The sequence below is a fragment of the Actinia tenebrosa genome, unplaced genomic scaffold (assembly GCF_029948245.1).
Source record: "Actinia tenebrosa isolate PJP-AT-01 unplaced genomic scaffold, QUT_ActTen_1.0 PGA_scaffold14__42_contigs__length_11649687, whole genome shotgun sequence".
Taxonomy (NCBI): domain Eukaryota; kingdom Metazoa; phylum Cnidaria; class Anthozoa; order Actiniaria; family Actiniidae; genus Actinia; species Actinia tenebrosa.
Window position 1 is genome coordinate 5,741,757 of NW_028292574.1, and position 25,974 is coordinate 5,767,730.

General features: G+C 37.7%; 3 protein-coding genes across 3 annotated transcripts; 1 reads left to right on the top strand and 2 right to left on the bottom strand.

Annotated features, from left to right (window-relative positions):
• Positions 1–2,193: 2,193 nt before the first annotated feature.
• LOC116304801 (uncharacterized) lies at positions 2,194–6,449 on the top strand. The gene is made up of 4 exons (XM_031714589.2): positions 2,194–2,328; positions 2,929–2,973; positions 3,864–3,920; positions 4,016–6,449. Exons 1-4 carry the CDS (start codon positions 2,254–2,256, stop codon positions 4,850–4,852), a joined length of 1,014 nt encoding a protein of 337 aa, XP_031570449.2. The 5' UTR covers positions 2,194–2,253; the 3' UTR covers positions 4,853–6,449.
• A 3,954-nt stretch (positions 6,450–10,403) lies between these two features.
• On the bottom strand, positions 10,404–12,802 carry LOC116304807 (uncharacterized). Its single transcript, XM_031714594.2, has 2 exons — positions 12,323–12,802; positions 10,404–10,775 (listed from the first exon to the last, which is right to left on the bottom strand). The coding sequence occupies exons 1-2, from the start codon at positions 12,778–12,780 to the stop codon at positions 10,529–10,531; spliced, it is 705 nt and encodes a 234-aa protein (XP_031570454.2). The 5' UTR covers positions 12,781–12,802; the 3' UTR covers positions 10,404–10,528.
• Positions 12,803–14,673: 1,871 nt separating this feature from the next.
• Positions 14,674–16,511, bottom strand: LOC116304808 (uncharacterized). Its single transcript, XM_089029941.1, has 6 exons — positions 16,508–16,511; positions 16,213–16,284; positions 15,736–15,819; positions 15,285–15,391; positions 15,093–15,208; positions 14,674–14,791 (listed from the first exon to the last, which is right to left on the bottom strand). Exons 1-6 carry the CDS (start codon positions 16,509–16,511, stop codon positions 14,674–14,676), a joined length of 501 nt encoding a protein of 166 aa, XP_088886067.1.
• Positions 16,512–25,974: the final 9,463 nt, after the last annotated feature.

Sequence of the window (25,974 nt, forward strand, 5' to 3'; positions counted from 1 at the left end):
GGACCGTTCGTTTGAGATATTCCACATCTAGTGATGATATTATTTAAATGTGTACACCAATTGAATTCAAATTGATTTTCGAAATATTCTCAAACGAATCACTCCTGGTCTATATAATCTAGGGATTTGGGTCGTATTTAAATATATATTATATAAGCTTATTTGTGCTTATTTGCTTGCATTAGGTAGCTATCGGTTTTCTCCCGATTCTACTTCTGCCGCTCGCCATTTTGGAAGTTTTCTTATCGTGACGTCATGGCCTCCATGTTGGTTGTTATAACAACCAACATGGCTGCCACGTCTCGTTTGCAAACCAACAATTTTATAGCTTTGTTTTGAAAAAGGTTATCGTACAAAATACTGAGTACTGCGAATGCATAGTGAATAAGGTGCTATCATTTAGGTTTTAATATTAAAAATAAAAGAAAGAATTAGCGGCATATATTAGGTGCAAAACGTGCTGACTTTATGCTATTTTGTTATTCCCAAGATAACCTTTTTCAAAAATATTTAAAATTCAATTCAATGCTCACTTTAATGCTATTTAATTACAATATTTACGAAAATCTAATAATTTGGCTTCATTAATTAATTATTAATATTAATATTTGCACTTGCACTGGCTTCAGAACAATAATAAGTTAAAAATCCTAACAGGGGGTGTAGCGATTCGTTGATGAATTCAAGCAATAACACACACCCCTGGAGGAGCATTTCAATAAACTAAAGATTGCAATAATTTTCCCCTCTATTTAGCTATTTAATATTGCTTCGCTATGAATTAAGGTCATTTTTAACACTAGGTAGGATTTTTTAAGAGCCATTATATCTTTAAATATTTTTTTATTGAATGATATTTGTAATTGTATGATAATTTTTAACATTGTTTTACAATTTTTATGATGAGAATTTAGTGTAGTTGATATAAATAATCACGTGCAATGAATTACAGAAAATCTTGTAAATATTCTTAATGATTTTTTTTCATAACTTTTAAGATTGTGATTGTAAGAAAAATATTTTAGTTGTGAAAATAAAAATTAAGTGAAATAGAATTAAAAACGAACAAACAAACAAAGTAACAACGAAATCAAACAAACTGCACAAGTCCACCCTACTTCAAACTTGACTTCTTGGACCCGTGGGAAACAATTGCCTTATAAACAGACCTCTATCTTTTATATATAAGATGGACACCTCTCTATTACGGAGACTCATTTAATTGTTGAGAATAATAAAGAGATCACTATTATACGCAAACCTTTCTTATGTCCCGATCCATATAGGACGTTTGCATGATGGCGTCATTTGACTCCCACTACCATAATGCTTCGCGAATTTTCTTTCTTATTCAAATTTGTATTTCCCTATGACAATAGTTAGACAATTGGTGCTAATTAACTGAATAAAAGAAAGAGTGCAAGGGAGTCTGGTAGTAGAGGTCAGTGACGCCATCATGCAAACGTCCTATAGGAAAGGTTTCATTTCTCTTGTATTGTGAAACGGGTACTGTTTATTTTAAAACCACACACCTCTCTCCAATACTGGCACTTGTCTCGTTCAGTTAGCCAATAAACTTTTAGAAATAGCATATTTCCGCGTCATTGTTGGTGAAAAATATTTCGTTTTGACCAGAGATAATTAGAAATACTTGGATTCTTTACTGTTTTGCTATTTCTTTGCGCGCCTAAATTCCAAATCACATGCTTGTATTGCAAGAACCTTTTTTAATGTCAATGAAGATGTTAACTTTATTTAGGCAGGGGGCTCATCCAGCAGCTTGTATGGGTGGTATCTTCAAAATTGTATTTTTTTAGATTTCGTACGGCATCACAGTGCGAAACTGCGATACATACCATGACCGTGTCGTGTCGTTTCGAGCATTTTGATTGGTTTAGCTGTAGCTTCCGCATTGTGATTGGTTCACCATATGTCTTCAATCGTACCATTGCTGTACGGTGTTCCGTTGTATCCTGTGTTGACGATTTTACTGTATGCATAAGTATTTTATGTCTCTAAAGATAAATAATCACTCATTAGCGGACGTATCTCGATAGCAAAAAAAATAGTATCTCTTTCCTTTTCACTTCCATATATGGACTGTAGGAATCCTACAATTACTACTGGTGACGTCACTTTCCTACATCTACAAAAAGAAGGCCAGGAGGCTCAGTGATAAATGCACATGCGAACCCTTCTATCGTTTACACTTTTTGGATTTCGGTCTTGATTTCTCGATTTATTATCATTAGAATGGAAATTAATACTGACGATCAAACGCCATCAACATCTGGAATTCCTTCCACGACACACTCAGAGAGAGAAGATGTAAGTAAACTTATTCAAAATCACTTCATTAAGGCTTTAAATATGGAGTAAGCTTAATATGGTACGCTATTTATTCATGACTGTAAATACGATAGATACTGAAAACTACAAACTTAGAAAATAATGTTCTTGTTTTTACAGTAAGCTAAATGATGACTCGTTATCATGCAAATTTGTTGAAAATATGAGTAAACTTGTGAAACGTATAGTAAGCCTGGTTTCCATAATAGATAGCCCAAAAAATCTTCCAGCGAGATAACCGAACTTTTTCTATCTCAGTTTTGGTGGCAATAGCGTTTGCTGCGATCGCTTGAACGATTTTTTTGGCCATCATATGGAAACCAAAGCACATAGAATTTCTTTCCGACCCTCTGTGGGATGACTGGTAGTTCGGAAAAAGACCAGCCAGTCCACGGAGGTTGAAGAAATCAACTGCTCTCAGGTAAGATATAAAGCTGAAGTGATTCGACCAGCATTGTTAGTTTGGTTCTTATTTTACTATCTTTCTATTCGAGACTCCGAATTTTTTAGCAAATGCTTTTCACCTACATGCTATTAGCTGAAACAGAATTTAATAAAATGATATTACATTTTTTCCAGGGTCCTGTTGGCGATACAGAAATTAGCTCCTCCTCTGAAGATCAAGTAAGTGCATAAAAGGGCAAGGGCCATGTTAAACAACAAATAATGTTGAGAGGCAAATATGACAAAATTTTATTATGTTATGAAAGCAGTAGATCTAGGAATTCAGTATCAGAAAAAAATGTAAGCTTATATTTCAAATGATGTATTTCATGCATTAATGAAAGATTGAGAAAATTTTTGAGAAAGTTTTAATTAAGAGTAGCTGTTAGAGGAGAACATTATTTTTGGAACCGTCATGTCTGATTTTTGCTTTGACATTGCCAAAGTTTTTTCAGTTAGGTGTATACACCGCTCATATTGGCTGCTGATAGGCAGTGCACCCCCAAATTTTTTCAATTTTGATTAAAATGTGGCTAAGCTGCTTATTAAATACCAAGGCAAAGAGCGTGAATTCAAGCCAAAACAAATGGTCAATACTCTTGTAACTTTTTAAGTGCTTTTAACTTTTTTGCATGCACCTAGCAGCCATTATGAGAGAGATGTATTTCTTTCAAGTTTTTGGTAGCGTTTTACAAAAATTCTGTATAAATCAATTGTATGGGTTTATGGATAGAGTACACAATAATATTATTGAGCACTCCAGAAGGCCTCACTGGTTAAATGTTTATAATATTACTTAGAGCTACAATGTGTTAATGTTAATTGCGAATAGAAATTAGAATCTGCAACATAATGTTGGCTATTGATAAAATGAAAAGAATAACTTAACATGTAGTTATGCAAGTTGTCATTCCTGTTTTGTGGTTGTAAAATCAGTTACTTTAATTTATATTTTGATACAGAAGAAAAGTGTTGTTAAATTTTGTAGGACCTTTACAGGATTTACAGTGGAAATTTAGTTATTTATATATGACCAAAACATTAATCCATATATTTGCTTATGCTTGTAGGATACTGATGACTCCAGCAATGAAGAATACTGCAGCAGTGATAATGAGGGGAAAGAGGTGAGCATTCGTTCAAAATACACTTATTACTTTTTCTTATTTTTATTAGAATTTATAATCCTATTTTTTTATGTTCACTTTTCAATTTTACATAGGAAGGGATATTCACTTCATACCTGAAGAAATTGTCCTCAAAGCAAGATATTGCTGAAGTCAAAGAACAAATGACATCAGATGCATTATCCACATCATCCATTATCAATAGCTACCTCTCCATGAATTCCATAATTTTCCCACAACAGCCACGTGCATCATCTCATCCACCAGTAATGCCTTCATTATCTTCACCTTCATCATCTTCACCGCAAGACATTCTTAATGCACTTTCTGACATTTCATCCAAACTTGAACGCTTTACTGCAAACATTCCCACATTACCTGAGCACACCAATGCTGCAGACACACAACATGTAGCTTTTCAAATAGCCCACTGGTCATCACTATTCATTAGCATGTTGCAAAACCCAATTGCATCTATATCTTTGTCTGCATCTTCGTGTACATCAACATCTTCATCTACATCTACATTAATGTCACAGCCACCATCCACACCACAGCCATTCATACCACAGCCATTCATATCACAGCCATTCATACCACAGCCATCCATACCACAGCCATCTATACCACAGCAATTCATACCACAGCCATCCATACCACAGCCATCCATACCACAGCCATCCATACCACAGCCATCCATACCACAGCCATCCATACCACAGCCATCCATCCCACATCCATCCACACCACAGCCATCCACACCACAGCCATCCATACCACGGCCATCCATACCACGGCCATCCATACCACAGCCATCCACACCACATCCATCCACACCACAGCCATCCACACCACAGCCATCCACACCACGGCCATCCATACCACAGCCATCCATACCACATCCATCCACGCCACAGCCATCCACACCATAGCCATTCATACCACACCCATCCATACCACAGCCATCCATACCACAGCCATCCATACCACATCTATCCACACCACAGCCATCCATCCCACAGCCATCCATACCACAGCCGTCCGTACCACAGCCATCCATACCACAGCCGTCCACACCACAGCCATTCATACCACAGCCATCCATACCACAGCCATCTATACCACAGCGATTCATACCACAGCCGTCCGTACCACAGCCATCCATACCACAGCCGTCCGTACCACAGCCATTCATACCACAGCCATCCATACCACAGCGATTCATACCACAGCCGTCCGTACCACAGCCGTCCGTACCACAGCCGTCCGTACCACTGCCACAACCATCATCAATCATTGACAAAGAGACAGTCAAAATCTACAAGAAATATGGTTGTGCAAACCAAGCTATAGAGGAATGGCTAAGGGAATTGCACATCCCAAGAAATGTGGAGAGTTTAGAAGATGTAAAGGTTATATGGGAAGTTGGCGCAAGGAACTGTCCACCACTAAGTGTGTGGACAGCCAGGATGAGGAGGCCAGGGGGAAAGAGTGGCAACCATTCTTCTATCTTCAACCAAAGAAAAAAGGTTTACAATGTGTTCAAGTCTTGTAACTTTGATGTGGACCAAGTCCGACTTCTCTACAAAGAAGTAAAACCTGGAAATTTATATAAAATTTTATCGTCCAAAGGACACTAAAATTAAAAATTTTGAACGTCAGTGACTCAACCTGAAAACACAATAGACAGAAATGGCAGACATGGTCTCTGTTTGTCTCTAATGTTTAAGGTTTTCTGTGAATGGCGGTCATACAGTTAAAAGCTCTTGCAATAGGTTTGACTTTCATTCATAAAAAGATTATTATATTAAGTGTACTATATCTTATAAAGGCGGTTCCGTGGACCCCTTTGACCGCCTGGATTCGCCACTGATCGACTTTTTGACATTACTGAAATAGCAAATGACTAGCTAACTATAAATAAACATAGCATACTTTGATTTTTTTTACACAATTGCAATGGTTTCATTAAGGCTAGAAATAGTTTTTGTACTTCTTTTCTTTCCTTTTATAAAGCAATATTGCAAGATTATAAATCAATATTATAAAGCAATATTACTAGTTCAGGGAGTGTATCAGGAGCGGATTTGGGGATGGAAGGTTAAGCTAGAAACAGCTGACGGCTTTTATTTCTTAAAATAAGCTCTTTTGAAGTTTCCGATTTCTGGATCCGCCCCTGCTTATAGACACGACAATTAAGATAGTATGTGATAACGTTACTGTTTTTAGTTTATTAAATACACAAGCGACAACCACAAAACGCTATTTGTGCCATTGTGAATGTTATGATCGAGTGATAGTACAAATATAGATTTAATAGGTATAGTACACTTCAAACGCAAGCACTAAAGTACGAAATAGCGTCGATAAAAGCAATAAAAACGATAGGCATCCAACAATCAAAAATAGACAAATAGACTTGTTTTTTTAACGGATTAATTGATTACTCAAGTCATTAGTGACTAAATATTTTATAGTTTTATAGTACGGTGTACATTCTTAATAAAGAGTTTGCATTGGTTGTTTGAATAGATGGATCATTTTTCTTTCGCAGCTTCGTGCGATGAGCCAAAGCAAAATATGGATTCCTAAGAGTAAGATATTTTGGGTCGGACTCAATCTGTGGATTTCGGGGTCTGTTCGCGCTAACGCAAAACGTGGACAGAAACGCATGGTGTATAGCCCATGGTGATAGAGTCCACATTTTGAGTTGACGCAAGATATGTGGATTCCCAAGAGTTGGGCCCAGGGCAAACGTCGAACTAACCATGAGCTTAATTCAGTCGAACCTATTACATTTGAAATAGGCTCAAGCCTAGTACGACGTTTGCTGCAATTGAGAACGAACCTATTGAATAGGTTTGAGTCCAGCATATGTTCGACAAGCCAAAACGGACGCCGTTTTAAAAACGAGACGAACCAAATTCATAAATTATGCAAAATAGTAAATAAATCATGCAAGCCGCATGAGTTATAGCAAAGTCGTGAAAACATTCCCCCCCTCCCCTCCTGGCGAGCATGTGCCATACAAAAATGAGTGATGAACGAGACCGAGGAGCTATGGATACGAAAATAAATTACAAAACCACTCTAACTGAATATGTCCGCGTTTAGAAAATCATTACCACGAGACGAGACTCCTGAGTCTTTTGTAGTTTTTGTTTTGACCAAACGAAATATGTTTGGTTTCGACCTGCAATCAATGTGCTGTATACGAGAGCAACGAAGATGAACCGGGCTGGACGGCGCGGGAAAAAGCGTTGCGTATTGTGAATGCTGCCAGAGAGAGAGAAAAAAAAAATGAAAAACAGATTCCCGCAAGGATATGTATAAAGAAATGTCAAACAAATGTCCGTGCGTTCCCCCGTACATTTTCATGTCCAATTAAAATTATAATAACAATGGGTAAGTTAATTAAGATCACATCCGAGGTTAGTCCTGGGCCTAATACATATTTTGAGTTGAACTCAATCTGTGGATTTCGGGGTCTGTCCATAGTTCGCGCTAACGCAAAACGTGGACAGAAACGCATGGTGTATATATAGCCCACGGTGATAGAGTCCACATTTTGAGTTGACGCAAAATATGGATTCCAAGAGTGAGACATATTTTGAGTTGAACTCAATCTGTGGATTTCGGGCGGTGTCCATAGTTCGCGCCAACGCAAAACGTGGACAGAAGCGCATGCATTTTGAGTTGACGCAAAATATGGATTCCAAGAGTGAGACATAATTTGAGTTGAACTCAAACTGTGGATCTCCCATAGTTCGCGCTAATGCAACATTTCTGTTTAAAGTTTAGAGTTGAAAGATGAAACGATTTCCCTTGTACCCAGAAAATAATAAAATGTCCCTTTTGACTTTTATCCTACATCCTGTCTACCTCCCCTTCGGTTTCCTTGTCCAATTAAACGCCAAGTACTACTAAATTAATGAATGAATGACCAATGGTAGTGAAACATTGACTTTTTTTATGTAGAGGAATAACCGCAAGGGTAGTCCACTTTGCGAGTTGTGGACATTTCTCGGATCCACGTATTTTGCGTCGACGCAAATTACGGCCCATATCTCTATACTCGTTCGACATACCATCACATGCCATGCTTTTTGTGGTGAGTTACACAAAGTCAAGACGCCTCGAATAAAACTGCAAAGATTTAATTATAAATCGGTTCCACCGCGCAATGTGTCCATCTAATAAGTCCATATTTCGCGCTGTGATGCGTAAAGCGATCCACATTTTGCGTCGACGTGAAATACGGCCCATATCTCTATACTCGTTCAACATAGCATCACATGCCACGCTTTTTGTGGTGAGTTACACAAAGTCAAGACGCCTCGAATAAAACTGCAAAGATTTAATTATAATTCGGTTCCACCGCGCAATGTGTCCATCTAATAAGTCCATATTTCGCGCTGTGATGCGTAAAGCGATCCACATTTTGCGTCGACGCGAAATACGGCCCATATCTCTATACTCGTTCAACATAGCATCACATGTTGGTAAAAAAAAGATTTGATCTTGAGAATAATTGTGTAACATCACTGAACATCAAGCCAAATGAGTCGTCAATAGTTTTAGAAGTAATTTCACTGCAAATTTCCTATACTGAGTATTGGTTAGAGGATGCAGAAGGGGCAAAATGGGAAAGCAAACAAAACAAAAAACAAAGGGAAAAAACAATAGAAAATGGGCCGTGGCAGTTGAGAATTTGAGCAAAACTGTGGGATTTTGGAATGTTGCAAATGACCCTGAACCAATTGTTTGCTAAAAAAAAAAATTCTTTTATCCCTTTTCAGTTCCAAAACTTTGCAAACCTGACAGCCAAGAGCTTGCTAGGCAGCGATATATCATTCAGGTTAGTGTCTGGGCAGTGAAGTTTGATGTTTGGTGGTGTGGTGTGCACAGCACGCCAAATCATACAGTGGCCCTTCCCTTCTTAAGCAAGCCAATGCCAAATTCTGACAACCTGCCTGAGCACAGTGGAGCAGTCCTTTTCAAAAAAAAGTTACATCATATATAACCTATGATATATAAAGTAATTGAACAAATATTACAATAGATAGAGTGAAGGCATTTCAAACTTGTGTAATAGATATTAGACTAATACACATTGGTAGACCTTAATTGCATTGTTTTTGTGTGTTTGTGTGTGTGTCTATTTTACTGTTACACATTGACTAGTATTTTTTATTTCACAGGTTAAATGCCTTCAGAGGCGGATACAGGGGGTAGATTGGGTGGATTTCCACCCCCATTTTGATCCCTCTAAATTTAAAAAAATAAACTGATTTCAAACCAAATAGCTAAAAAAATGAATTGATTCAAAAGAAAATATAAAAATTTACATTTAAAGGTGTTAACGTATTATTATATGGATTGATTCTTGTCGAATTCTGTTGGCTACAGTATTTTTCCATTATTTGTTTCTAATCTATACCTTTTTAGTGCCTTTCTAATTTCATTATAAAGTGTAATGACCTATGGTTGATTGAAATTTTTTTCCACCCCCGCTTGAAAAATTCTGTATCTGCCCCTGGCCTTCTCTCTAGGTAAATAAAATGTAAATGAAAATATTCATACTCAACTACTAGCTTTAAAGCTAATATTAGAGCCCTGGGCCCTATCCTCATCCCTAAGGGTATTCCAAAGCTTTACCCCTAAATAGGTAAAAGAGTGAAGCCCATACCTGGTTTTAATGACTTTTGGTACCCACAACTTCCCTTAACCCCCTTCAAGTACATGAATCATTATGAAGCTTAAGCATGAACTTAAGAATATTGTTGCCATATTGTTAAGGCATGAGGATGTACCTGTGATCTTCTGGTTTTCAGAGATTTGATATTGATCTTACTAGTATTCAGTAACACATCATAAGAACTACTAGAATCATTAAATATAACTCCAAGTATCTAGCACCACAAAAATGTCAAACCTTGCCAGAGTAAAGAAAATAAGGTAACATAAATGCCATTTTGTTTATCAGAACATTTATTATACAAAGAATAGTGGTCTCTTGAGAAATGATTGTTCCAGTTGAGTAACATGGTGACTAATAGGTACTAAATAACAATTGTTAGGCAGTAATAACTTTAATCTCATTTTATGGAGCACTCTACAAGAAGAAACACCATCAATAAAGCAAGATTTTGAAATGTTGTAAATAAATTTATATTTTATTGAATATCAGGAATAAGCATTTAGTATCTGTTTCACATGTTTATGAAAACCACTTTAGAACTGCTTTAGGTTTAATTTCCTATTTTGAAATTAGAGTGGTTTTCAAAAGCCTGTGAAACAATATAACTAATACTGTGCATGAAATAATATTTCATGTAGTTACCCATTACATGTATTACATGTAAAGACTAATAAAGTGTCACATACAACAGTAATTGGGTTTTTTGAATACCACTCTAATTCTGACAATCTTGAAAACAATAACATTGAAAAAGTAATATATTTGTCAAATTTAGTCCGATATTTAAAAAAAATTGAATTTTACTAATATCACCCTGTTGAATTTCAAAGTGTACTTTGGAATGAAATGAAATAGAAATGAAATTAGCATCATCTTTTTTCTTTCACTTTTATCATAATGAGAAAATTCATGCATCCTCATCCACTTCACTCATATCGTCTTTACTATCTTCTTCTTCATCATCATCATCATCATCCTCATTCTCATCATCAGATATATCTTCTTTGAAGAATCTATCCATTAGCTTATCCGCTTCATCATCTGCAATTTCCTCCAAGCCATCTGGCATACTGGGTTCTTCTTCTTCATCTGGGTCCAGGAATGCCTTTGCATCTGCAATCGCATCCAATGAGGAAAGGAATGGAGACATCAACCTAGGAAAAAATATGATGCAAATTTAAATAAAATGTCTCAAAGTATCTAGTCATTCAAGTGCTTTAACACTAGTTGGGGACATTTTCTCTCTCACTCACTACCCCTGCATTTAAACCACCATAGCTTTGAGGAGAGAACAACACAAGGAAACTAGACTCACAAGTGGTGTCCACAGGGCTTGAACCCACAAGTTACCCAAACCTATGTTTAATTCATTGTTTGACTTTTCATGCCACTACTTATTTACAGTAATTATAAGGTAACACATATACACACACACACACACACACAAATACAAATGGTGTTAGGGATGTCTGAAATACTTCAAGACTGATAAATAATTAAATTTAATATTGAAGTTTAATTGAAGACCGATACCTTGATATATACTGGAATATTTGTGCTTAATCCACAGCGGTGGACGATGGAGCAGTTTGAGTGGGAGACAGTACAGTCGGTACGTACCATAACAACAGTGTCTGTACCGTAATTTTTATAATACCATTTAAAGATTCTGCAGAAACTGTTATGGTCAGTTTCCCACTCATACCAAAACTGCTCCAATGTGTTATCGCATACACCACCCATGCTACCCATTAACATTAAAAGCTCATACATGTAGTTTCTCAAATCATGGACATTTTCAATTTTGTTATGGTATGTTATGTAAATGAAAAGGCAACTGATCAAAACACTAAGCCACCTGTGCTTCCAATCCTCACCCTTTTTTTTTTTTCCTGATATTTATCTACCTCCATCAGAAACAACACAGCTGGCTTGGTTATGTCATGCGTATAGTGGCACTTCGCGCTTTCGTCAATCAGGGCAAACTCGGCAAAATATATAGAAATCTAGATCACTTTGAATGTTCCCGTAACTCTGCTCAACTTTGATGGGTTTTCATAATCTTACCTTTTTTGAAAAGATATTTTATTTCTTATTCATGGCTATTAATATGATGGATATTGTAAATCTACGAATCGAGACATTGATATTTTTGTTTTTATAACAAACCGATGGGCACGAGAACATGCAAAATGTGTGAAAATGCGCGTCACTCGTCTCGTAAAAGGTAGTTAAAACACTTACACTTCTCTTATTTTCAGTCCGACAACTGGTACTTAACTCTGCTGGTTAAGTTATTAAAGTTTAAATTATGAAAACCCATCAAAGTTGAGCGGAGTTACGGGAACATTCAAAGTGATCCAGATTTCTATATATTTTGCCGAGTTTGCCCTGATTCAAGATGGCGGACGAAAGCGTGAAGTTGTCTATGCCCTGGCACGTCTCCCCCAAAAATTCCTCTTCTGGAGTCCGACAGGCAGTGCATGCTGTGGCGAGACGCTGTTACACTCGACCCGCAGTCTTCAATCCCCTTTGAAGAGGCAGTGGTGGCGGCACAAGACATGAACGCATGGCGTTCCTTAGTATTCGCGCTACGTGAGCACTGCCCGCGACAGCAGTAAGGTGTTTATCATTGCCTAACATGCCCCACATTTCGGTATTGAAAATTCTATATATCATTATGCATATGTTGGGAACTTACTCTGAGCCAAATGCGGCTACGGGCTTGCCCTTCCTTCTAAGTACGCAACAGCGACATCTCTCTTGGCATCTCCAGCAACGTAGATAGTACTTCGTCCGCACGCGCTCGGTTGCCTCATTAAACCTTTCCACCTTTTCTTGAAGAGATGATGGAATATCTGGCGGTCCTGTCTCATTCAGCTTCTTTGCCTTTGCTAACTTTAGCCTGGAACAAACGGCTTTCTCGAATCTTCCAGGCTTATCCACCGTCGCATCTACGAATCTTGCCTGGAATGCGCCCCGCGTGGATTCCTTTGCCACCTCCAACATTTTGAAGAACATGGCCAGTACGCCAAGCACCACTGGATTCCCTCTAACTTTATCACTGGATTTCAAACCCGAAATGCATGCAAATGAATAGATGGCCAAGTCCATCAATTCTATTACATCAGAAGGGATTTTTTCAAGTTTTTTTTGCATCGTGTCTCTATCTTCACATCCACTCGCCATGTTTCAACAACTTGCGCCCAATGCAGCGCATGCGCGACCTTTATCGACAGTTGGGTCGGGGGTCGTCAGGGGACTGAACAACACTGAACGGGTTACGCACGTGCGGCAAAACACATGCAAACACATACATTACAGTACTTGTGATTTTTTGTATTCTAGTCTGATTTCTCTTAACATCATGAGCGCTATAAAGCTCGAATTTCTCAGGCCGCTGTATGATATTGCTATCTGGCAATTTCTTGTGATGAGGGAGCCTGGAAGGACACGAAAGAAACCCGCCATGACATATGCCATGCATGAGGTGGTGGCAAACCTCCTAATAAAGCTTTTGGAGGCAAAGGCGTTCAGTCATTTGACGGATAGACTGCAAGAAGATATATACTCGGAGAAAACGGGACACTGGAAGAAAGGAGAGCCAGCAACTCCCAAAATTATTGAGTGGTGCCAGGATCAGTGGCGAAGAAAGAATCCTGTCTTGTCAGGATTACCAGTAAACGAGGATAACTGTGGACTTTGCTTGCCACTATTTGGCGAACAAATGCCGGTTTGCCATAAATGCGGAACCCCATGCCCCGAATGCCGAACAGAACTTGGCCTAGAGCTCCCTCAAGAACTACGTTCCGCTCATGAAATTCTGTCAATGGTAGTCGATGGGGATGATTCAAATCAAAGCGAAGACGAAAGCACTACGTCCTCGGTTTCCGCCGCGGTTTCAGCAACCCCACGAAAAAAAATGCGTTTAAGATCAAGAAAGTAATATTAAGTAAGTTATAAAGCTTGAAATGATTGTACCATAAGACTGGGTTTACAGAAGAAAAAATCTCTGCAAGACTTAATGACTAGTAGCGTCCGAGTCCGACATAAAAGAAGCATCGTTTTCTTATTTACGTATATGTGTTGGGTGTCATCCTGGTTCATGTTGTAGTTACTTTATTGACCAAAGGAATTTCAAGAGATCGTGGATTTTAAAAAGTTAAACTATATTATTTTAAGAAATGATTCTTTATGAAGCTTACACCATGTGCCTTCTTCGTGTTTACTAGTATTAGCACAGGTTCCACTAGAGGACCAAGGGTATCTGACCAAGAGCATAGTTAGGTATTAGATTAGATTTATCTAAAGGTCCAACCGCTGGTTCAACTTTTTTCTGGATATTTTGGTGGAAATTATTACATTTGACACCTATTTTCAAAATTACGCGACCTGTGTAGTTGGCACTTAAAAGGTTTTTTCTTGTGCTTTGGCTGCCGCCAATCAAACTTCGGACGATTTGTTTTCATTCAAAAAAGCTCAAAATGATCTTAAAGTTTCAACCGTTTGAATATTAAAAAAAGAAAGACAAGTTTGCTTCGTTTCAGAATTCACAAAGCAAGGATTTTGCAAGAACAAGCCGTTTTCATATTTGATTGACGGCAGTCAAAACACAGAAAACAAGACGAGTCGCGAGCAGCGCCGGTCGCGTTTATTTTGAAAAAAAATAGATTTAAAGGATTTTGAATCAAGGCTAACTAGTTGTAACGCATACTCAACATCAAAAATCTCTCTCGTTATTTACATTTCTTTGTGAATTCTTGATTAATTTTTACTTCTATATTAACTTTGCTTTTGTGAATCTCAAACGTGCGACAATGGACTTATTTAACACTCATTTCCGTTAGTTTAGGTGTCCGTTTTCCAATATCGATATTTTGATCACAACTTTAAATGTATGGAGCAATGTTATATTTGATTATGACGTCACAGACATGATTAAAAATCATGAGAAAAAAATTGAACCAATGGCTAATGGACCTACTAAGATTATTCCAGTGAGGTTTCAGCTCAATAAATTTTGTTTCAAATTGTCCTTGAAAGTCAAAACTCTCAGCGCAATGGCTTGAACATCCACTTTTTGTGGTCACTAGATGGCCGGTTGTCATGCTGCAGTTTGATGATTTCTGCGCGGGCATCCTGCGTATACAGCTCAAAGCTATTGGATTTCCTGTAGATGAAAAATAAAGAATAAAATGCACTTATGTTATATTGAGAATTCCAATTATTAGAATCGTATAGAACGGTCTGAACCCAGCTGAATGAATGTTAATCGAAGTATTATGATCATCTGTGTGGATGTAGTCCTGAGAAGGACTGTTTGATGTGACCGATATTTCGACAACCTGAGTGGAAGTCATCTTAAAGAATGAATATTCTTCACTTGACTCTGAAGATGACTTCCGCTCATCCACCCGGATGATCATAATACTTCGATTAACAATAATTAGAATATTGACTGTGTGACCTACCATCGCCCTGCCCTCTTTATTGTGCTGTCATCGGCACCACAGCGAGCAGCCCACTGAGCTGCCGATCTTCTTATTGAATGGGTAGTATATGGCTTCCCAAAAAGGTGTTGGCACATCTGTTGGTAAAATATTATGTCACTGATATCCAAGTTACATAATTATTATGTTTGATTTAAAGTGAATTTTGCTTACCTGGCCAAATGTCTTTCTATATGAAGATACACCATGATAGCTTCTTGAAGAACTGACTTCTAGATTATTTCTTGCAATACGGGGGAAAATCAGTCCTTTAGTGATGCCTAAAAAGTGAAGTAATAATAACATTTGCATACTTCAGTACTTAAAGACCAAAATAAATTCCACATGCCCAGTGAATAAAAAATGGAACAGGAGGATCCAGTGGTATCTATTAGCAATTCCAATTATGTTAACATATCGAAGTGCTCAATACTTAAATTATGGTTGTTAGGAGCCTACCCACCTTCCCCCACCCAAACCCATATTTGTCCCTTACTTGAAGGGGGATGGATATAATGATCCCCTGGTCCGTACCCCTCTCAATACTCCCTGTCCTTCCAAATACTGTTTGCATTCCAAGGACACCACATAGAAAGAATGCTTATTCTTTTTACTGAACACCTACCTGTTATCATAAACCAACTCAGTAGGGCTGTAACAGGACAGAGGTTTGAATCCAAGGGTATTGACCAAAGAGTCAGTGTAACACCTGAAAATTGTAGCATTAAACAAAATGAAAAATACAGGGTGGTAATTTTGGTACAATGACAGGGAACTTTACACTAAGGAAATGGTGGGGAGTTTTGCTACATTAATTAATGCTTTCCACTTCGTTTAAAGTCTCGCAAATCATCCCAATTTTGATGCAAAGGAATTGCAAATAGCTAGAATAATGTTCACTTTTAACTGGTTGAGCATTAGACTGCAGAAGGTGGAAAAGTTAAAAACAATATATTAATGAATCACAACTAGTTGCTCACGCTTATAGTTTCGTTCGTTTTAAAAACAGAGAAATCACAGGAAGCCCAGGGTCGATGAAATGCTCTGTGAGATACTCAGTATCAATGCAATTAATAACTTGTTTGTGAAAATCATTGCATACCTTTGGCTTGTCTATCCGCTTTTGAGAAAGGAATTCTAACCTCGATTCGATGAGGAATGTTGTCCGATTTTGCTAAAAGAAAAACGAAAAAAAAAGACAGAATATGTTTTTTCCAATGAAAAGCAGGGGGAAAAAAACGTAATGAAAAGCAGGTCACGCCACATGGCTTCTTGTCCTTTCTTTATCTCCACACGCTCATGTATGCAGTTTAAAGTTTCGAATGTTAACTTCAGTGTAGGTATCAGGGATGTTAAATGCTATTCCTATTGAAGTTTCAATTACTAAATGTAGTTACCCATCATGTCCAAACACTTAGAAGACTGAGCGTGTACGTCTACTTTGCGGGGAAAGATAAACCGAAAAGGACTTACGATCGAAACCATCAGGAAAAGAGAGATGCTTGACTTTCAGTCTTAGTGGCTCCTCACCACGTAGAAATAAAGAAAATGAGAACAAGGTAACCGTCCAAAGCCACAATCCACGTAAACCCTAAAAATAAGATGGCCGAACAAAGTTACTTTCAATTCCCTCGAAAGATATATAGAAGATATTACATGGGCGCGCGGAGATACGAAATTTATCTTCGAGTGTTGAAAAGATCTCTCACGAGTGAGCGTAGCGAAAGAGTGGAGACTTTCAACACGAGAAGATAAATTTCGTATCTCCGCGCGCCCATGTAATATTCTGGTTATTATATATTTATCCATAAAATCAACTTAGTAAGCTTTTCATTATTATAACTAACTAACCAATAGCTTAAATACGGAAGGTAACAATATTTTCACATGTGAAAATAACGTTATTTTCACACGTGAAAATATCCGTTTTTCGAAAAGGAGAAACATAGGTATTTCATGGATAATTATATGATAAAACTTAGTAATTAGCATTGTTTCACCTCTATTGTCATTAAGCAGTAGTTCCTCATTCTGTAGAGGTCGTCAAGCATAAATGGAGGGGCTTTCTTCGGTTCATATGCCTGACGACCTCTACGCGTTTCTTTCTTTGAAGGTCGCTTAGCTCTTTTGATGAGTTGCTTGATTGTTTGCTTCACACCTGAAATGTGGATACATATGCATACTGAAAAAAGTTCAGCATTTTTGATGGGACGATATGTAGCTCCAACCGCAAGATTATAAAACTTTAAATATATTTCAATGTCGGTGCGAAGTAACAGCAATAACATTATGTCGGAAAACATAAAGCTACGAGCCTTAGTTTCAGGCCCAAAAGGGAGAAAAGGAGGGGAAAGGGCTATCCTTTTCACAGCTCTTCCCCCTCCCAATCCTCCTCTCCTTTGATCCTGAAACTCGGGTTAAAAGCTAGGTAAAAAGGCTTGTGTATATGAAATGACATCAGTATTTTTTTATATTTTTTAATCTGTATGCTTTGAAAATTAAACTCCATTAATATGCCTTTTACATCAATTATGAATCATAAACAATATTGATTGAAAGTTTCAGAGTATCGTATTTACTAGTATAAGCGCCTCCCCCGAGTAAGCGGGCTTTTGGGCCAAGATTTTTAATAAGCACCTTCCTCGAATAAACGTCTCCCCTTCTCGTCTCACAATTCCTACAATACTTTAAATACTGTAGTAACTGTATACCATTAAAATCAAAACTGAGAACGGCTTATATCAACTGTTGTGTCCGTTTCTTAAATAAGCGCCTCCCACTAATACTTAAGCGCTTCCGTCAAAAACAGCGCCGTTTCAGACGTGAGAAACTTATTCTGTCGAGTAAATACGGTATACTTTATTTTGACATAGTCTAAATGCTTATAATTAGTAAACTAACCAGGAGAAAACATCGGATTGCCACTTGGTGTTACTCCAATCACCTTGCCCTCTTCATCTTTCTCCACTACTTCTTCGTAGGGCCCAGTATGTCCAAATGCATTAAACCAGTACCGGAAAGCGGCTTTATAACCATTTATTACTGGGGGTTTTAACCCCTCACAACGAAGGGATCCGATTTTTTTCCCTTTTCGTTCGCACTTTTTTTCTATAAAAGAAATATATATACGCTATTAAAATTGCCAAAATTTGAGTGTTTAGGCTAAAAATTCCAAGTTTAACATCTTTCGCATAGTGAGAACCATTCTAGGATTTCTTAAACTATATAGCTTCCTGTAGTTGAATATATGTATCATACTTCAAACGCCTAATACAAGAATGAGTTAATTTCAAATTACTTCAGAGCACGCTTTTTACACGCCAGTGATCCTTACCTGTGCCGGAATTAATGTGATCGGCACACTACACACAGAAATCCCGCTATCTAACACAAAGTCTTTATATGCGTTTCTGTCCACGTTTTGCGTTAGCGCGAACTATGGACACCGCCCGAAATCCACAGATTGAGTTCAACTCAAAATATGTCTCACTCTTTGGAATCCATATTTTGCGTCAACTCAAAATGTGGACTCCATCACCATGGGCTATTTCTGTCCACGTTTTGCGTTAGCGCGAACTATGGACACCGCCCGAAATCCACAGATTGAGTTCAACTCAAAATATGTCTCACTCTTGGAATCCATATTTTGCGTCAACTCAAAATGTGGACTCTATCACCATGGGCTAACACCATGCGTTTCTGTCCACGTTTTGCGTTAGCGCGAACTATGGACACCGCCCGAAATCCACAGATTGAGTTCAACTCAAAATATGTCTCACTCTTGGAATCCATATTTTGCGTCAACTCAAAATGTGGACTCCATCACCATGGGCTATACACCATGCGTTTCTGTCCACGTTTTGCGTTAGCGCGAACTATGGACACCGCCCGAAATCCACAGATTGAGTTCAACTCAAAATATGTCTCACTCTTGGAATCCATATTTTGCTTCACGTTCTGTTTGATATCCTAGTTTCGCTTTCTAGTTATGCATATGTAATGAGTTTGATAAACATTAGTTACTTAGCATTTGAATGTCTATGGTCATGAAAGAAATTCGTTTTGATAATTCACGCTTACTTGTGACATCCGTGCTTCGTGCCGACACGTCATGCCGAACTCAAATTAATTGAAATCTCTGCCGCATATTTAAAGATTAAAATTTCTTAGACATTTTGGTTAACTATAAAATATTATTTTAACGTGAATGCGATTTTAAATCAGTTGAATCTTTTCGTCAAAGTTGCTCTTGAATATGACGTTTTGACGAAAGTACACTAGGCGTTCGAGCATCAAAGCATAGTAGTCCAGAAATAGTCTTCTTTAACCTTCCATAAACATCTATGATAAAAAAACTTACGTAGGAATGTCATGATGGTAACAGCTAGGAAGGGACGTTTTCTTTCTCCAAATAGAAGCGCTTCATCTCCCTGGTTTGTGGCAAATTCCTCAAGATGTATCAGCCTCGTTTCATAGAGGCGCAACGTGCGCTCATCTAACGCTTTGCCTCTATTTTTGGCTGCCAGGGATTGCCCGGCGACCAGATCACTGGAGAGACAACCAGACAAGTCTTCATCTTGTCCCCCACTTTGCTCGAAGGCCAAAACATTTGGACTTCGGCCCTTATAATTATATCTTTGCTTTGGCATGATTAAAACGCGATCCGGTTATAAGTGTAAGTTATAATTTCAGTCACTTATGTCGCTCTCTGTAAATAAATGACGTTGAGTAAATGCTGGCACTCTATTGGTTAATGCTGTAGGAATCCTACCGACGTCATGTGGAGAGTCGTACGATTACTACCAGAAAGATAATCACTCAGTATGAAAAGCTAAGTCAATAGACCTTATTCGTGGTGTAACAATGTTCTCCCAATTCAGCGTGACAAACCTCTGGGGGAATGAACAGCTATTGTTTTGAAACTCGTCGGGATATCGTATCCTTTGGGAGAATAAAAACAAAGGAAAATGTATCCTCTTGAGGTTTGTCACGTTGAATTGGGAAATTGGGAAAACATTGTCACGCCACGAATAAGGTCTATTAATCGATTAAACAATATTAGGTATGATGAAATAATGAAGTGATTAAAACTCGATTTCTCATAATGAAGCGGTTTCCGAAATAAAGGAGGGCTATGAGGTCATCTTATCATCTTCCATTACGTCATTGGCAAAGGAATGGATATCAATTAATTTTGAGAGAAGAGAGATACAAGAGGCGATTTAATATTGGTCGGGGACGGTAGGAGAAATTTATACAACATGCTAGGCAGTTTGACAATCAATTTATGTGCATCCTCTCTTACTATGATATGCCCAAGGCTCCTTGATACTGTTGTTAGACTCTAATACAGCGATAATTCGACATCTTTTTATCTGAAATTCAAGCGATTAAGTTTCAAGTGGCGTAATCAGAACCGAGGAAGACTGGTGAAATATAAGCTGACGCAAAAACGTATGAGACGTATCACTGAAGAGTTTACAGTAAGTCATTGATCCTTTAGAGATCCTTTAAAGAGCAGACACTTGTTGCCCAAAAACTAAAGACGAGACTAAAGACGAAACTGTCTTGTTTAAGACTTCAGATATTTGATATTTGACAACATATTTACTGAGCAAGTCGCAGTGAATATGGCTTCTGGTCGCACACGAGTTAAACAGGAAACAGCGAGAAGAGCTCTCAAGATTATTCTTGGTGTAATTCTCCTAGTTTCGTTCACATCTTTAATTTTGGTGGTTTTAAGTGTGATAGGAATCATTGGCCCAAAGTAAGTCTGCAATAGCGATCTTGGTAAGCCTATATCTTTAGTATATTATGGCAGATCCTTGGCTTTTGTGAGATATTCTGACATACTTTGTAAAGTGGTTTCACCACCACATCCTGTTTGAATCTGTTACGATCAAAACCTGTTTCAACACTTGTCTTTTGAAAGAATCTTGTTCATTATCTAAAGTGAATCTTTAAGAAAAAATTGTTGTTTTTTACTCCAGTATGTTAACGTCTTGATCCTTTAAACTGAGAGATTTTCTAAATGTATCTTATTTGTCTTTCACACCATTGGTGATCCTTGATTCGTGGCTTTCCGCTCTCTGCAGGATGGCGATCGAAAAAGAGAAATTTTGCCTAGAGGACGGAAATGGGTTTATGTCATACAGGTCAATATAATCACACACACTATGTAAAGGTATACGCATATCAAACTTTCCACATAGAAAAGTTGTCGTTCCGCTCGAGCTGTTTCTTTTACCATATATGGAATGTACTTACCATATTAGGAAATTGGAATATAATTTTCTTCACTAAATAGGCGAATTTCTTGCTCAAAACTGCTCAAATTTACAGTAAATCGAGTGAAAACATCACTATCAGCCATCTTGGTTTTGGCCGAAAAAAGACTAGAAATTGTGTAGGGGAGGGGAGCGTGGTTTGTCACCACAGGAAGCCCGCGAATGACAACAATTGTTTGATATGAATGCAAAAATAGAGTTTTTTACGACATGAAATTGGGCAGACAGTATCTGTTAAGTCAATTAGAAAGATAATTGCACACAATCGATACAAGGCGAAATAATATGAGATTACACGATCTGGTCAACCAGTAATTCCCAGCCAGTGCAAATCATAGGCTATATCTCCTGCAAACAATTGCACAGTCATATCGCTCATAGTCTCCCTCGCATCCGTTTTTAGTGTCGGTGCGTGACGACCGACACTAAAAACGGATGCGAGGAAGACTATATCGCTCAAGAAATTTCAAGAATCGGTCTATTAGTGGGAAGGGAAATGTAAAGATGTTATTAGCCGTTGACGGAACGAATGAGGTTCAATAGGCACTTATTTGTTGCGCGGGGGAACTGGGTATTGCCCGTTTGGGAAAACTGCTTTTGTAAACCTTGATAAACTGATTTTAGAAGGAGTGACCACTATCTCAAGCTCCATCCTCCCACCCCTAAATCGAGCTGTGCTGACCTGGTTTGTCAAAATGGTGCCTTGCAACAGGTTTATGACAAGAGCTTAGTTTACTCCACTAGTTTAATTTCTCAGTATGTTCTCTCTATATTACATTCATAATTTCTTTAAATAGGTCATTGATCAGAATTACGTGAAAGGTGCACAAAATATTGAGTTATCAGGAATTGTTATATTTTTCTAGAGAGTACAAAACAATGTAAAGACGATCTTCAGCCAAATGCATCTACAACATTCCTTTTGAAGAGAATAGACATGTTAGAAAAGAACATCTCATCACTTGTAAGTATATTCCTCCCCTACCGTTTGGTACTCGTGTCCGTCTTACCCCCTTGCGCCACTACGCCGTCTAATTCGAGGCAATAGGCCTTTTGCAACAAACAGTCACGTGCTGATATGTGACTTTGATAGCGAATCAATTCAGCTCAAGGTCCCTTGAGGAAGGCTCTGCTGGATGGCAAACAAACTTTAAACTGCTTCGTATCTGGAAATCGAAAGTATCTCATAAGGGAAAAAAAAAGTATATTTGAAAAGGTTTTGGATACGACATTAGCAATCCTGCAAAAAAATCTTTAAATGAAGGAAGTCCAAATTTTTTTGTTATCCAGTAACAATCACGTGTCAATCTAGTGCAAAAGGCCTATTGATCAGACTGGTTCTCCTTCTTTCCCAAGAAAAGCAGTAGTATACTAGTCACTTGGCTTGCTATTTGCTGTGTATATTAGATTTTGAGTGACAGTTAAAAATTGACCACACACGGCACTGCAACGTCACGTTACGCTTTCCAGTCACAAAATGTCGTTCTTGCTACGTCTAATTTGAAAAAAAAGATTGGTTCTGTTTCTTGCCCAAGTGAATCACCAGTGTGGTTGCTATTAGCCATGTGTGTAGATTAGATTAATAGACACACACGGCACGCAACAACACCGTACGTTTTCCTGTTATTAGATACCTTATATGCTTGTTACGTTACATTGAAGAACATTCCTTTTTTCTCCCAGGTTCTTCAACTTAAATTGAAACATGGAGGTAATGATGGCAATGATGGCGACAATGGAGGCAATGGAGGCAATGGTGGCAGCAATGGCGGAGGCAATGGAGGCAATGGAGGCAATGGCGACAAGGTGGGAATAAAATAATCTTTTGTTTGTCTCATAAAAAAGGCTTGATGATGTTAAGACTGACCGCATGTAAAGCAGCCTTTGCCTATGTGGAGCTTGAGGGTGATGTACAACGACGAGTGCAAGTCTTCAGTGATTCTCTTTCTCGAATTTTGGCTTAAGATGATTTGATACGATGAAACAAGAAGTTTTTATAATGATTAACCCAGAGCACTCTTTACTGCTTTAATTATAGTAAATGCATTTGAGATATAATAATATTGGCCGTCGTGACTGAGTCGATTCCTCGGTCAGCTCTCGGATGAAGGTGCTTGGATAATCCTTCCTTCCTTCCTTCCTTCCTTCCTTCTTTCCTTCCTTCCTTCCCTCCTTCCTTCCTTTAGTATCTTTCTCTTTTCTTACTTACAGGCCGAGAACTCGACTTGTGCGAGTAGCATAACGAACGAATTACAAAAACTTCGCGAAAAACAAGTTCAACTCGATTCCTCTCTGACGAAACTAAAGAAAAGCGACAGGACCAAAAACAAGATCATCCAAGAAATGAGCGCCAAGTTGATTGGGCTTGCTGTGGCAGTGAATTACTTAAGTCTAAACGATTCGTTGATCAAGTCTAAAGTACACAATTTAAGTAATTCTGAAGTGGAGTTCAGAACATCTTTGGAATCACTCAAGCAAAAGGATGCTGAAGTAGATACGTCACTAAAAAGAGCAAAAGATGTTAAAGCATTCTTGAACACAAGTGTGAACCACCTCAAGTCTTTAAATGGACAATTGAAGATTAAATTGGATCATCTAAACACTGAATTTATGACAAAGGTACAGTAGAACCATGCTAATGCATGCTTCTAGGGGACTTGCCAAAGCGTCTATGTTAATCATGCAACAGGAGTGTCCGTATCAAGCAGGTTCATGTAAGGTGCATTTGTATCACCGGGACGTGGTTGTACGAAGGGTGGATAGCGCTAAACGCTATAATGCTGTTATCCAATACTGAAATTCATCCTGCGGATAAGGATTTATCCAACGCACAGCGCTATCCACCCTTCGCACCAAAACCGGGCCCAGGACAACATTGTCCGTAATTAATGCCGGGGTATTCTTCAGTATTAACATCTATCATTCGTTTTGCAAAATTTTATGAATGACCCTAGCAATTAGACGCACAGCCCGAATTGTCTACGTACTGTTTAATAAACGAGCAGGAGTGTTTTATCGGGTATAAAACCACGAGGCGTAGCCGAGTGGTTTTAGACCCGATAAAACACGATCTGCGAGTTTATTAAACGGCTTAAAAAACTCCTGATGTATGTTCTCATACTGTACCGAATTCTTTACGAAATGAACCAAGTTTGATAGAGAAAATCCAAGTTAAAGTTTATGCAAATGAAGACGAATCTATATCAGATATAAAACCTCCTTCATGGTCGTCATGATTTCTATTGTGTTTCCTTCATGAATTATTAATGAGTTTTTTAAGTACGGTGCCTACTATTGTCCACGCGCACACGTACTGCGCATCTACATTCGAGGGATTTCAAAATTTATTACTCGAATAGCACGAAACAAAACGTTTATTTTCAATAAAAGTTAAACAGAAAACGATCTTAGATAACCCAGGCTTGTTAAAGAGATAATTTGCTAAGGTTTAAGTATTATTGACAAAGAATCATAAGGTTTTTTGGGCAAGTTTCAGTGAAAAAATGACACTCATAGTTCTAAAAAACCAAATCCTTTCAATAATAAAGCTTTACTTTTACCGTTTGTTTAGATTTAATCCTATAAAACTTGAATAAAAACAAACAAGAAATACATATGAAATTGAAAATTTACCATTTATTAATATCTAGGTGTGTAATTATAGTTTTGAAAATCTTTTTTTGGTCGCTAAACACCTTCATCATGAAATTCTTTTACTTTGGAGTTCTCAATCTAAAAAATCATCTTATTACGTACCAAATATTTCAGAAATTCCTTTCTGCTGTTAAGTAAAAAGTCAATAGTAACTTCACTTCAAACCCAATAGTCTTCCTGGAACTATAAAGCTTATAAATATCGAGTTTTTCTCTGTGTTTTTTGCTTGGATGGCAGGAAGCAGCTTAATGTGCAAACGCGCCGAAAACAGAGTTTGTCACGCCGTTTTTTATGCTGTGTAACGCTTGTCACGCATTCGGCATCAGATTTATCTCTAATAATGTTCTTTAAAAATTCGTATCTCTTAAAAACGCCTGGATACCATTATTTTTTCTTCGTTTAAATGATAGAGTAAATGCTAAATTAGCCTCGTGAAATGAAATTTATAAAAAATAATTGGTTTTGAAAAGAATATGGACACAATCTTTATGTACCTACTGATCGAAAATAGGGAGCACGAAGCTAAAAAATTATATATATTATAGCCAACTATTAAAGTAATGGTAGAATTGGGTATATTTTAGTAAAGAAACAAAGTGTCAGTCATTTAGGACGATTTAAATTAGAAATTTCTCAAAATCTTTTGAAAAAATTTTTTTCTCTTGGTGTTAGTAAAGTCATGACGTCATCACTTTTTAACGATTTTTAAGCCTTATTATTTCTTTTAAATGCACGGTGACCCCTACTTTTCTAACCAGAATTTGACAACCCTTTGATAGGTTAAAATAATTCACATAGTCATTTACAAAAATAATTGATTCTCAATTAGTAGGCACCGTCCTTAAGAGTCAATAGCACATGAGGCCAAACAATAGTGAATACTAATAGGTTAAATCAAATACAAACAATATTGGAATTAGGTT

What these genes read in the sequence shown, in the direction of transcription:
- LOC116304801 (XM_031714589.2), top strand. Translation starts at nt 2,254, where the DNA reads ATGGAAATTAATACTGACGATCAAACGCCATCAACATCTGGAATTCCT. An exon ending in GCTCCTCCTCTGAAGATCAA is followed by an intron (nt 2,974 to 3,863) that starts GTAAGTGCATAA and finishes TTATGCTTGTAG; the next exon opens with GATACTGATGACTCCAGCAA. An exon ending in GTGATAATGAGGGGAAAGAG is followed by an intron (nt 3,921 to 4,015) that starts GTGAGCATTCGT and finishes AATTTTACATAG; the next exon opens with GAAGGGATATTCACTTCATA.
- LOC116304807 (XM_031714594.2), bottom strand. Translation starts at nt 12,780, where the DNA reads ATGCAAAAAAAACTTGAAAAAATCCCTTCTGATGTAATAGAATTGATG. An exon ending in GTAGCCGCATTTGGCTCAGA is followed by an intron (nt 10,776 to 12,322) that starts GTAAGTTCCCAA and finishes ATTTTTTCCTAG; the next exon opens with GTTGATGTCTCCATTCCTTT.
- LOC116304808 (XM_089029941.1), bottom strand. An exon ending in GAGTTGGTTTATGATAACAG is followed by an intron (nt 15,392 to 15,735) that starts GTAGGTGTTCAG and finishes TTCACTTTTTAG; the next exon opens with GCATCACTAAAGGACTGATT. An exon ending in ATAAAGAGGGCAGGGCGATG is followed by an intron (nt 14,792 to 15,092) that starts GTAGGTCACACA and finishes TTTCATCTACAG; the next exon opens with GAAATCCAATAGCTTTGAGC.